The 14,524-nt window shown below is 35.2% G+C and overlaps 1 protein-coding gene across 1 annotated transcript in view; it reads right to left on the reverse strand.

The window, feature by feature from the left end:
* Nucleotides 1–14,524, reverse strand: part of NECAB1 (N-terminal EF-hand calcium binding protein 1) — a 282,518-nt gene that overhangs the window by 120,604 nt on the left and 147,390 nt on the right. Inside the window, exon 4 of the mRNA XM_024760421.1 lies at nucleotides 10,764–10,789. Within this exon, the coding sequence (XP_024616189.1) occupies nucleotides 10,764–10,789 (26 nt within the window). The remainder of the gene's footprint in view (nucleotides 1–10,763; nucleotides 10,790–14,524) is intronic.

Raw genomic sequence — 14,524 nt, forward strand, 5'->3', positions numbered from 1 at the left:
TGTAGACCAGCAGCCTCAGCATCATCTGGGAACTTGTTAGAATGCCACCTCAGACATACTGAATCAGAATCTGCATTTTAATAAGCCCCCAGGTGAGTTATAGGCACATTGAAGTTTGAGAAGCACTGCCCTGATATAATTGTTAGAAATGAATATTACTGATAGTTCTCATCTATTAAATTAGAATCTTTCAGATGAGGCCCAGGCCTCATCATTTTTCTTTCTTTTTTTTTTTTTTACAGGCTCACTAGGAGATTATATGGCATATTAGATTTGAGAACCACTACGTGCAATGGGGAGCCATGGAGCAATTTTGAAAAGGAGAATGACATCCTCAATTTTTTTCTATTAAAAGTGTTATCTGAACACACTATGGAAGGTTTGGGGAATACTGGTGATACACCATCAGGAGAGACAAGAGTAGAATCAATTGCCAGGAGTACTTTAGTCACAGAAAAAGGACCATAGGTCATATCAAAGCTTTGAGGTGGTAGTGGGTAGGAGCCTGAAATTTCAGCAGTATATCTTTATACCCCAAAATATGGCAAGCAGGGAGGGAAGGTCAGGGGTGGCTTTGGAAGTGGCTAAGCTTGAACTAATTAACGTTTTATTCCTATTACTATGACTCATGTTCCTTATTTGAATCATGTTACCAATGTGAGCTGGGCAAATGTGTCTAGCATTAGACAGAGAAAAATTTAGAACAAATATTTACTCTTTCAAACTCTTGTCCTTTGTAACTGGGATAACCTCCAGGAGAAAAGACTTACTTTTATTGAAACCTATATGTGGGTTTGGAGAAGGTAATGTAGAGGACGTGACCACTGGTTGAACTGCAAGTTATACCTGGGCAATTGCAGGCTCCTCATCCACTTTCCTGTCCTTGGAGTGTATGCTTTCCCCAACATTCCCACAGTGGGAGCCATTTTCAAGGACACTACCTTGAGAGAGCAATCTGGATGTTGTTGTATGTGACTGAATCCAGTTAAGACCTCTATATAAACTTAAGATTCTGGTGGAAGGGTGCAGAGATCTACTCGTTTTCTACCTGCCCAAGACAAGCCTTGTATGTAAACCTTGTATGGAAGGGTAAGTTCCCTTGTCTACTAAACCTGCCACCTACCAATGTGGAGTGGTCTGCCTCTTTCTTTGGTTTCCCTGTGCCCTCTGTGTACAAAGGCCAATTTGAAAACCAATAGGGTTTCATGGGCAAGAGCAAAAGAGAACTGTATAGCACATATGGAAATGTGTGAGAACAAATTCTCCTCAGTTTAAGTGAAGAGTCTCTGAAAAGTAAGAGTCTGGGTATTGAGTATAATTAAAAAATAGAGCAAGAGTTATAAACAGATGCATTTAATAAATTATCTGTCAGAAAGGAAATTATCTCCTCATGGATGTTCAATGCAACATCTCCTCTATTAAAATGCTGACAAGGGAATTCCCTGGTTGTCCAGTGGTTAGGACTGCACTTTCACTGCTGAGGGCATGGGTTCAATCCCTGGTCAGGGAACTAAAATCTCACAAGCTGTGTGGCCAAAACAAGAAAAAGAAATGCTAACCAAAGGTTAGTTTCTCCCTTCCTCCTTCACTACTGTACTTAATTGGTGGTGTCACATCACCAGATTACAGAGTTTCCTTCTATTCTGCATCTCAGTCCTCCAAGTTGTTGAGTTTTGGGATCTGACCCAAGAATTCCAAGTCAGAACCAGAGAACTAGCTGCCACAAAGATCACACTGGGAACTGATCTCACAAAGCATTTTCATGAGCTTAGATGAGGCCCACAGTGTGTACCTTGCTGTAACTTCCCAAGAATTGTATTAGATAGGAAAGAAGATAACTGAGATGACCAAGACAAAAAAAGAGAGTTAGAACACCCATGTTGTGAATAAAGGCGAAAATCTAAGAACGAGTTATTTTGACGGAATACAGATCAGTGTCACTCAAACTGTCTACAACTCTTTTAGGTGATTTTATAAATGTGCCAAGTAGTCACAGCTCTAAAAGTCTGGAGTAGAGACTTGATTTTCTAGTACCCAGACTCAGCTGGCACAAGTCCCTCAGCACTGCCCAGGATCTGGCAATGCAAGATGGTGCTCCTATACAGTCTGACTAGGGGGAATTTGGGCACAGCAATTTAAAGGAACGTTGCATATAAGGCTTATACAATTCTTATGGGAGATTCCTCAGTTTTATCAATCTTATTTACAGAATTTAGCTAACTTTTCAAGTAACTGGTAGGCAAAAACTAACTAGATGAAAACTTAGACTACTGAATATATTCAAACTTGCTCATAAAGCTTTCTATATGCTTTCAGATCAAGCACTCTAGCTATATGAACTTTCATTGCAATTATTCATCACCCATCCATAAGTATCCTAAAATACTCACGTACCAAGTTGAAGATTTGCAAAATAGTTCAATAAAAATGAGTAAGAACAGAGAGAACTTTTTGGCTGAGAGAGAAGTGCAACTGCACTGGTTTATGAACAGAAGATATTCAAGATTTTAAAAGAACCACTCAAGAGGGTCTGAAACTACATTCTATGTGTCTTCTGAGAATAGCTCTGCAAGGTGGAAATAAAGTGCCAAATCTCAGTTAAGGAATTCAGTGATAAGCAAGCCAGGGGTAGTGCCTGAGCTCCTTTGGTGGGAGCACTGAGTCCAAGCTGCTGGACTAACAGAGAACCTCAGACCCCAGGGGATATTAATTGGAGAGAGGTCTCCTGGAGGTCCTCATCTCAGCACCAAGACCTGGCTCTAGTCAACTGCCTGCAAACTCCAGTGAGGAAGGCCTCAGGCCAAACAACCAGTAAGAAGAAACACAGCCCCACCCATCAAAAAAATGAGATGACAGGCCTTCCCTGGTGGTGCAATGGTTGAGAGTCCACCTGCAGATGCAGGGGATACGGGTTTGTGCCCCGGTCCAGGAAGATCCCACATGCCATGGAGCAGCTAGGCCTGTGAGCCATGGCCACTGAGCCTGCGTGTCCAGAGCCTGTGCTCTGCAACAGGAGGGAGAGGCTGCAACAGTGAGAGGCCCATGTACCTCAAAAAAAAAAAAAAAAAAAAAAAAAGAGATGACAAAACAATATGTTACAGACGAAGGAGCAAGGTAAAAACATACAAGGCCAAATAAATGAAAAGAAAATAAGCAACCTACCTGAAAAAGAATTCACAGTAATGACAGTAAAGGTGATCCAAAATCTCAGAAATAGAATGGAGACACAGATCAAAAAAATACAAGAAATGTTTCACAAAGAACTAGAATAAATAAAGAACAAACAAATAGGGATGAGCAAAACAATAACTGAAATGAAAAATACACTAGAAGGAATCAATAGCAGAATAACTGAGGCAAAAGAACAAATAAGTTAGCTGAAAGATAGAATGGTGGAAATAACTGTTGAGGAATAGATTAAGAAAAAAGAATGAAAAGAATTGAAGACAGTCTCAGTGACTTCTGGGACAATATTAAATGCACAAACATTTGAATTACAGGGGTCCCAGAAGAAGAGAAAGAGAAAGGGGATGAGAAAATATTTGAAGAGATTATAGTCAAAAACTTACATAACATGGGAAAGGAAATAGCCACTCAAGTCAAGTAAGTGCAGAGTCTCAAACAGTATAAACCCTTGGAGAAACACACCAAGACACATATTAATCAAACTAACAAAAATTAAATTCAAAGAAAAAATATTAAAAGCAGCAAAGAAAAGCAAAAAATAACATACAAGGGAATCCCCATAAGGTTATCAGCAGATTTTTCAGCAGAATCTCAGCAGGCCAGAAGGGGTGGCAGGACATATTTACAGTGTTGAAAGGGAAAAACCTGTAACCAAGATTACTCTACCCAGCAAGGATCGTATTGACATTCGAAGGAGCAATCAAAAACTTCACCGACAGGCAAAAGCTAAGAGAATCAGCACCACCATACCAGCTTTACGACAAATGCTAAAGGAAATGCTCTAAGCAGGAAACACAAGAGAATAAAAAGCCCTACAAAAAGAAACCCAAAGAAATTAACAAAATGGTAAGAGGAACATACATATCAATAGTTACCTTGAATGTAAATGGATTAAATGCTCCAACCAAAAGACATAGTTTTGGAAGTTTTAGCCACAGCAATCAGAGAAGAAAAGGAAATAAAAGGAATCCAAATCGGAAAAGAAGAAGTAAAGCTGTCACTGTTTGCAGATGACATGATACTATACATAGAGAATCCTAAAGATGCTACCAGAAAACTACTAGATCTAATCAATGAATTTGGTAAAGTAGCAGGATACAAAATGAATGCACAGAAATCTCTGGCATTCCTATATACTAATGATGAAAAATCTGAAAGTGAAATCAAGAAAACACTCCCATTTACCATTGCAACAAAAAGAATAAAATATCTAGGAATAAACCTGCCTAAGGAGATGAAAGACCTGTATGCAGAAAATTATAAGACACTGATGAAAGAAATTAAAGATGATACAAATAGATGGAGAGATATACCATGTTCTTGGATGGGAAGAATCAACATTGTGAAAATGACTCTACTACCCAAAGCAATCTACAGATTCAATGCAATCCCTATCAAACTACCACGGGCATTTTTCACAGAACTAGAACAAAAAATTTCGCAATTTGTATGGAAACACAAAAGACCCCGAATAGCATGAATGGATACAAAAACAAGACTCAGGGCTTTCCTGGTGGTGCAGTGTTTGAGTCTGCCTGCCGATGCAGGGGACACGGGTTCGTGCCCTGGTCCGGGAAAATCCCACATGCTGCGGAGCGGCTGGGCCCATGAGCCGTGGCTGCTGAGCCTGTGCGTCCAGAGCCTGTGCTCCACAATGGGAGAGGCCGCAACAGTGAGAGGCCCACGTACCACAAAAAACGAAAACAAAACAAGACTCACATATATGCTGTCTACAAGAGACCCACTTTAAACCTAGGGACACATACAGACTGAAAGCGAGGAGACAGAAAATGATATTCTGTGCAAATGGAAATCAAAAGAGAGCTGGAGTAGCAATTTTCATATCAGAGAAAATAGACTTTAAAATAAAGAATTTTACAAGAGACAAATGAGGACACTACATAATGATCAAGGGATCAGTCCAAGAAGAATATATAACAATTATGAATATGTACCCAACATAGCATCACCTAAATACATAATGCAAATGCTAACAGCCATAGAAAAGGAAATTAACAGTAACACAATAATAGTGGGGGACTTTAACACCCCACTTACACCAAAGGACAGGTCATCCAGACAGAAAATAAATAGGGAAACACAGTTTTAAATGACACAATAGACCAGATAGATTTAATTGATATTTATAGACGTTCAACAAAAAAGCAGCAGAAGACATTTTCACCTCAGTGCAAACAGAACATTCTCCAGGATAGATCACATCTTGGGGAACAAATCAACCTTCATAAAACTTAAGAAAATTGAAATCATATCAAGGATCTTTTCTGACCACAACACTCTGAGGTTAGAAATCAATTACAGGAAAAATCTGTAAAAATCATAAACACAAGGAGGCTAAACAGTACACTGCTAAATAACCAAGAGATCACTGAAGAAATCAAAGAGGAAACAAAAGAAAATACATAGAAACAAATGACAATGAAAAGATGATGACCCAAAACCTATCAGATGCAGCAAAAGAAGTTCTAAGAGGGAAGTTTATAGAAATTCAACCTCATCTTAAGAAATAAGAAAAATCTCAAATAAACAATCTAACCTTACAGCTAAAGCCACTAGGTAAAGAAGAACAAACAAAACTCAATGGTAGTAGAAGGAAAGAAATCATAAAGATAAGAGAAGAAATAAATGAAATAGAGACAAAGAAAACAAGAGTAAAGATCACTAAGACTGAAAGTTGGTTCTTTGAGAAGATAAAAATAAAATGATAAACCTTTAGCCAAACTCATCAAGAAAAAAAGGAAGAAGACTCACATCAATAAAATTAGAAATGAAAAAGGAGAAATTACAATGGACACAGCAGAAATACAAAAGATCATAAGAGACTACTATAAGCAACTATATCCCAATAAAATGCACAACATGGAAGAAATGGACAAATTCTTGGAAAGGTACAACTTTCCAAGCCTGAACAAGGAAGAATGACAAAATATAAACAGGCCAATCACAAGTAATGAAATTGAAACTGTAATTAAAAATCTTCCAACAAACAAGAATCCAGGATCAGATGGCTTCACAGGCAAATTCTACCAAACATTTAGAGAAGAGCTAACACCTTTCCTTCTCAAACTCTTCCAAAATATTGCAGAGGGAGGAGCACTTCTGAACTCATTCCACAAGGCCACCATCACCCTGATACCAAAACCAGACAAAGATATCACACAAAAAAGAAAATTACAGATCAATATCACTGATGAACATAGACACAAAAATCCTGAACAAAATAACAGCAAACAGAATCCAACAACACATTAAAATGATTATACACCATGATCAAGTGGAATTTATCTCGGGAATGCAAGGATTATTCAATATACGCAAATCAAACAATATGATACACCATATTAACAAATTAAAGAATGAAAACCATATGATCATGTCAATAGATGCAGAAAAAGCTTTTGAAAAAATTCAACACCCATTTATGATAAAAACTCTCCAGAAACTGGGCATAGAGGGAACATACCTCAACATAGTAAAGGCCATATATGACAAACTCACAGCAAACATCATTCTCAATGCTGAAAAACTGAAAACACTTCCTCTAAGATCAGGAAAAAGACAAGGATGTCCACTCTCGCCACTCTTATTCAACATAGTTTTGGAAGTCCTAGCCATGCAAATCAGAGAAGAAAAAGAAATAAAAGGAATACAAAATGGACAACAAGTAAAACTGTCACTGTTTGCAGGTGACGTGATACTATACATAGAAAATTCTAAAGATGTCACAAGAAAACAATGAGAACTAATCAATGAATTTGGTAAAGTTGCAGTGTATAGTTCCTATACACTAACAACAAAAGATCAGAAGGAGAAATTAAGGAAACAATCCCATTTACTATTGCAACAAACAGAAAAAAACAGCTAGGAATAAACCTACCTAAGGGGGCAAAATATCTGTATGCAGAAAAGTATAAAACACTGCTGCAAGAAATCAAAGATGACACAAACAGATGGAGAAATATGTCATGTTCTTTGATTGGAAGAATCAATAATGTGAAAATGACTATACCACCCAAAGCAATCTACAGATTCACTGCAATACCTATCAAATTACGAATGGCCTTCTTCACAGAATTAGAACAAAAAATTTTACAACTTGTATGGAAACACAAAAGACCTCGAATAGCCAAAGCAATCTTGAGAAAGAAAAATGCATCTGGAGGAATCAGACTTCATCACTTCAGACTATACTACAAACCTACAGCAATCAAGATAGTATGATACTGGCACAGAAACAGAAACACAGATTAATGGAACAGGATAGAAAGCCCAGAGATAAACCCATACACATGTGGTCACCTTATCTTTGACAAAGGAAGCAAGAATATACAATGGAGAAAAGACAGCCTCTTCAGTAAGTGGTGCTGGGAAAACTGGACATCTACATGTGAAAGAATGAAATTAGAACACCATACACAAGAAACTCATAATGGATTAAAGAGCTAAATGTAGGACTGGACATTATAAAATGCTTAGAGGAAAACATAGGAAAAACACTCCCTGAGATAAACCACAGCAAGATCTCTTATGACCCACCTCCTATAGTAATGAAAGTAAAAATAAACAATGAGCCCTAATTAAAATTAAAAACTTTTGCACAGCAAAGGAAACTATAAACAAGACGAAAAGACAACTCTCAGAATGGGAAAAAAATATTTGCAAACAAAGCAACGGACAAAGGATTAATCTCCAAAATATACAAAGAGCTCATGCAGCTCAATATCAAAAAAACAAACAACCCAATCCAAAACTGGGCAGAAGACCTAGACATTTCTCCAAAGAAGACATACAGATGGTCAAGAGGCACATGAAAAGATGCTCAACATCACTAATATTCAGAGAAATGCAAATCAAAACTACAATGAGGTATCACTTCATACAGGTCAGAATGCCCATCATCAATAAATCTACAAAAAATAAATGCTGGAGATGGTGTGGAGAAAAGGGAACCCTCTTGCACTGTTAGTGGGAATGTAAATTGATACAGCCACTGTGCAGAACAGTATGGAAGTTCCTTTTAAAAACTAAAAATAGAACTAGCATATGACCCAGTATGAGCATATACCCTGAGAAAACCATAATTCAAAAGACACATGTACCCCAATGTTCATTGCAGCAATATTTACAATAGCCAGGACATGGAAGCAACCTAAATGTTCAACAACAAATGAATGGATAAAGAAGATGAGGTACATATATACAATGGAATATTACTCAGCCATAAAAAGGAATGAAATTGGGTCATTTGTAGAGATGTGGGTGGACTTAGAGTCTGTCATACAGAGTGAAGTAAGTCAGGAAGAGAAAAACATATATCATATATTAATGCATATATGTGGAATCTAGAAAAATGGTACAGAAGAACCTATTTCCATGTCAGGAACAGAGTTGCAGACATAGAAAATGGACATGTGGACACAGAGGGGGAAGGGGATGGTGGGATGAATTGGGAGATCAGGACTGACATATATACACTACCATACGTAAAATAGATAGCTAGTGGAAGCCTGTTGCATAGCACAGGAAGCTCAGCTCGGTGCTCTGTGATGACCTAGATGAGTTGGATGGTGGGGTGGGAGGGAGGTCCAAGAGGGAGGGGATATATATATATATATATATATATATCTGATTCACTTTTTTGTACAGCAGAAACTAACACAACTTTGTAAAGCAATTATACACTAATAAAAAATTGAGTAAGAGTATAAAAACAGTTACAAGCTGTTTAAGATCAGGAAAGTAATAAATTTGCTCCCAATAGATTTTAGATCATAGCTAAAGATGGCACAAATAGGAAACCAAAGACCCAATGCTAAAGTTCATACACAATTACCTAATTAAAGTCAAGTTATGTATTGACTGGTAGGAATAAGTTATGGCCTAAAGCTGCTATTTAGGAAAGTGAGTAATCTTGACTTGCCTATATATTGCTGCTGGGCATGCACACTGGAAGAATCTTTGACCAAGTAACTACACTTTTGGGAATCTATCTTACAGAACTACTTGTATAAGAGTGCAAAGAGAATACAAACAAGGATATTTACTTCAGTGTTGTTTGTCCCAGTGGAAATTTGGAAACAACCTGAAAACCCAAAACAACTGAAAGGGATTTGGTTAAAAATTTTAAGGTAAATGGGGCACTATGCATCCTTTTTAATAAAATGATATAGAACAGTGTGCACTTGTATTGATCATATAGTGTACACATTGTTGGAAAAAAACATACTTATATATATCAATGTCATTACATGTGTAAAAATGTTTGGAAGGATACATTCCAAGAAGTTAGCAGTGGAGATCAGTATTAGGGGAAAGAGAAGTGCGTGAGAGCCTTTGACATTTTCTCTTATACACCTATATAATTCTGTGTTGCTAAATTAAAAAAAAAATAGTTAAATATTACTTTCATCAATAAAATAAGAAATATCTATACTTTATTTTAATAAAGCATTTATTAAAGTATTTTGAATTCTAGGTCCATAATTTAGTAAACTGATAAACTAAATAAAAGCAACAGAATGAAAGTTTTAGATACTTAGACCTGTTAATTGGCTTCTACTAAAGAGCACAATAAATCCATTTTCCATGTCAATCAAACACTGCCCCTCCCACATAAAAGGAAGTATTTTTGCTGGGTGTGAGTCTACATATTTCATTTGCTAGCACTGAAAACTTTGGTTTTAATTAGAATCCATTTTGATTAGAATATGTTTACTTTATATTCACAAAATAATGAAAAATGAAACTTCACTCTGGAAATTAAAATGCATATTCTTGAACTGAGAGGGAGTATTATAACACAGAATTAGGAGTACAACCACTGGGTTTAAAGATATAGAGCAATTCTGTTGAATTAAAACCCCTTAACTAGTTCCCTAACTAAAATTATGCAGGAAAATCAGAGTCAAAGCTTTCAAAATAAATATAGAATAGGTCTTTAATCTAGTTCTATTATTAGAGAAGACAAATTTTTGAGAACGAAGAATAAATCTCAAAAGTATTTGCCTTTTCATATTTCTAGCCTATTACTTTTGTTTCCACCCACAAAAACGAAGAAAGTAAATGAAGAGGCCACTAAACCAGGAATTTGTTAAGACATCTCTCCCCACTGAATCACTTGTTTTGCAAGTGACATTCCAGAATGGTTTAGGCAAGGTATGGGACAAAGTTGTTTTTACATATCAAGGGATCAGCTTTGCAAAAAAATAACCAAAGCGTCTGCACAATATATTTGAAGTGAATAATGAAGTTGTATTAAACAACACTTTAAAAATATATTCAAGCTGGTAGAATATATTCTTGTGAAACTTATTGTACTAATTATAATTCTTCTGCTATGAACAAATTAATAAGGGCCAACTCTTTCTTCAGTGAAATACATGCTTGAACAAAACTCATGGATAAAGATAAATTCCTTGAGGTCTCAACTATCTTTTATTTTATTCCAGAACTCCTAATCTATGACATTAATTTCAGGGTTTATAGAAATATGTAAGACAGTGTTCTTTTTTATTCTAAAGCAAGTAATGGGTTTGATTGGCTTTAAATAAACTTACCACATAGTTCTTCTGTGTCAAGATTGCTGAAAAGATGAAAAAAATATTATTATTTTGGTAATATTTAAGTTTTTAAATAGGTAAATACAGTTATTCCCCAATCTGTATTGTTATATTAATAGATGATATGTAGTTATGGTATTTTCTCTTATAGATTCTACACTGTTGAAGTAGTCAACCAAATATTAGCAATGATTGTCAGATTTTGTCTTTAAACAGATTAAAAGAAATAATTGTTATTTTTCTGGAAAAACGTATTTTATTTATTTATTTATTTTCCTAGATTTTCATTGAGATATAACTGACATATAGCGCTGTATAAATTTAAGGTATACAGAATAATGATTTCACTTATATACATCAGGACATGATTATCATAATATGTTTGGTGAACATCCATCATCTCATACAGATACAAAATTAAAGAAACTAAATTTTTTTCCTTGTGGTGAGAACTCAGAATTTACTCTCTTAAAAACTTTCATATATAATATACACAGTGTTAATTATATTTACCATGTAGTACATTATATCCCTAGTACTTATATACCTTGTAACTGAAAGTTTGTACTTTTTGACTAACTTCCTCCAATTCCCCCTTCCCCAATACCCTGCCTCTGTAACCACAAAACTGATCTCTCTTTCTATGAGTTTGTTTGTTTTGGGTGTATAATTGACCTACAACACTGTTAGTTCCTGTTACACAACATAGTGATTCAGTATTTCTATACATTTAGAATAATCACCACTATAAGTCCAGTTAAGTTCTGTCACCATACAAAGATATTATATAAGTAATGACTATATACACCACGCTATACATTTCATACACATGACTCATTAATTTTGCAACCGGAAGTTTATACCTCCTAATCTCCCCCACCTATTTCTTTCCTCCCCCAACTCCCTCCCCCTGGCAACCACCAGTTTGTTCTCTGCATCTGTTTCTGTTTTATTGTGTTTGTTAATTTGTTTGTTTCTTACATTCCACATATAAGTGAAACCATACAATATTTGTCTTTCTCTGTCTGCTTCCTTCACTTAGGATAATACTCTCTAGGTCCATTCATGTTGTCTCAAGTGGCAAGACTTTATTCTATTTTAATGGCTAATATTCATGTATATTTATGTATATATGTCACATTCTTTATCCATTCATCTATCAATAGACACTCAGGTTGCTTCCACATCTTAACTATTGTAAATAATGCTGCAATGAACATAGGGCTGCATATATATTTTCTTTTTTCCAAAAATAATAACCAGCATTTATTGACTGTTTACTATGTTCCAGGTACTGCTATAAACATTTTATGTAAAAAATTATGCAACTTTTTATTATGGGAAATTTTAAACTTAAGAAATAAAGAAAAGATCATTATGGATAAACAACAAGGTCCTCCTGTATAGTACAGGAAACTATATTCAATATCCTGTGATAAACCATAATGGAAAAGAATCTGAAAAAGAATATATATATATATATATATATACATACAGCAATAATTTTTTAAAAAAATTAAAGATCATTAAAAAACTTTATGTATGTATTGTCCACTTTAAACCATTATCATCAACATTTTAACATTTTGCCATATATGTTTTATTAACCACCATCATTCTCCTCCCTCAATTTTTTTTCTGGAGCATTTAAAGAAAATGACGGATGTCCAATAATTCACTCATAAATATCTTAAATACATTCTTAACTTTTAAAATATATTAGCTAGTTTAGTCGTAAAAAAAAGATACTACTATTATTCCCATTTTACATATGTGTAAACTGAGGCAAATGTTATTGAGTGATTCAAACCCTGGAGTCTAATGGCCAGCCCCCAAGGTGGCCCCTGACCCCTGCCTCCTGGTATTCATATTTTGTGTAAGTGCCCTCACATGTTACACCAGGGTGGGTCTGGGAGACCATGCATATATCTTTTCTAATTGGTGTTTTTGTTTTCTTCAGGAGTGGAATTAGTTCTATTTTTAATTTTTTGAGGAATCTTCATACTGTATTCTACAGTGGCTACACCAGTTTACATTTCCACAAACAGTGCATGAAGGTTCCATTTTCTCCACATCCTCACCAATACATGTTATTTATTGTATTTTTGATAATAACCATTCTGACAGGGGTGAGATGATATCTCATTGTGGTTATGCTTTGCATTACCCTGATGATTTGATGTTGAATATTTTTCAAGTACATGTTGGTGATCTGTATGTCTTCTTTGGAAAACTGTCTATTCAGATACTCTGCCCATTATTAATTGGGTTGTTTGCTCTTTTGATGTTGAGTTGTATGAATTCTTTGTTATTTTGGGTATTAAGCCCTTATCAGACATATCATTTGCAAATATCTTTTCCTATTCAGTACAATGCATTTTAATTTTGTTGATAGTTTCCTTCACAGGACAAAAGCTTTTCAGTTTCATTTGTTTATTTTTGCTTTTATTTCCCTTGCCTGAGGAGAAAGATTAATAAAACTTACTAAGGTTGATGTCAAAGAGCCTACTGCTTGTGTTTTCTTCTAAGAGCTTTGTGGCTTCAGGTCACACATTTAAGTCTTTAATCCATTTGAATTTATTTTTGTGCACAGAGTGAGAGAGTGTCCAGTTTGATTATTTTGCATGTAGCTGTCCAGTTTTCTGACCACCATTTATAGAAAAGGCTGCCTATTGCCCACTGTATATTCTTGCCTACTTTATCATAGATTATTTGACCAAATAAGTGTAGTTTCACTTCTGAGCTCTCTATTCTGTTCCATTGACCTATTTGTCTGTTTTTGTGCCAGTACCATATTGTTTTGATTACTGTAGCTTTGCAGTATAGTTTCGAATCAGGGCATGTGATACTTCCAGCTTTGTTCTTTCTCAAGATTATTTTGGCTATGCAGTGTCTTTTGCGTTTCCTTGCCATTTTAGAATTATTTGTTCTAGGTCAGTGAAAAATGCCATTGGTATTTTGATAGAGATTGCATTGAATTTGTAGATTGCCCTGATTTGTATGGTAATTTTAACAATATTAATTCTTCCAACCCAGAAACATGGTATATCTTTCCAGCTGTTTGTGTCATCAGCAATTTATTTCATCAGTGTCTTATAGTTTTCCAAGTACAGGTCTTTTACCTCTTAGTTCAATTTATTTCAAGGTTTTTTATTCTTTTTGATATGATTTTGAATGGGATTATTTTATTAATTTCTCTTTCTGATAGTTCATTGTTAGTGTATATAAATGCAACAGGTTTCTATGTATTAATTTTGTATCCTGCAACTTTACCAAATTCATCGATTAGTTCTAGTAGTTTTGGGGTAGTGTATTTAGGATTTTCTATGTACAGTATCATGTCATTTGCAAACAGTGACTTTTTACTTCTTCCATTTCAATTTTGATCTTTTTAAAATTCTTTCTCTTGTGTGATTGCTGTGGCTAGGTTTTCCAATATTATGTTGAATAAAAGTGGCAAGACTGGACATCCTTGTCTTGTTCTTGATCTTGTTCTTAGAGATTTTCACCATTGAGTATGATGTTACTTGTGAGCTTGTCATATATGGCCCTTTATTATGTTGTGGTATGTGTGTTCCATAACCACTCTGTTGAGAGTTTTATCATAAATGAATGTGGAATTTTGTCAAAAGGTTTTTATGTACCTATTTAGATGATCATATGATTTTTATTCTTCAACCTGTTAATATGTTTTATCACATGGATTGATTTATGGATATTGAACCATCCTTCCATCCCTGGGATAAATCTCACTTGAT

This window comes from Neophocaena asiaeorientalis, unplaced genomic scaffold (genome assembly GCF_003031525.2).
Source record: "Neophocaena asiaeorientalis asiaeorientalis breed wild unplaced genomic scaffold, Neophocaena_asiaeorientalis_V1.1 scaffold320, whole genome shotgun sequence".
NCBI classification, from domain to species: domain Eukaryota; kingdom Metazoa; phylum Chordata; class Mammalia; order Artiodactyla; family Phocoenidae; genus Neophocaena; species Neophocaena asiaeorientalis.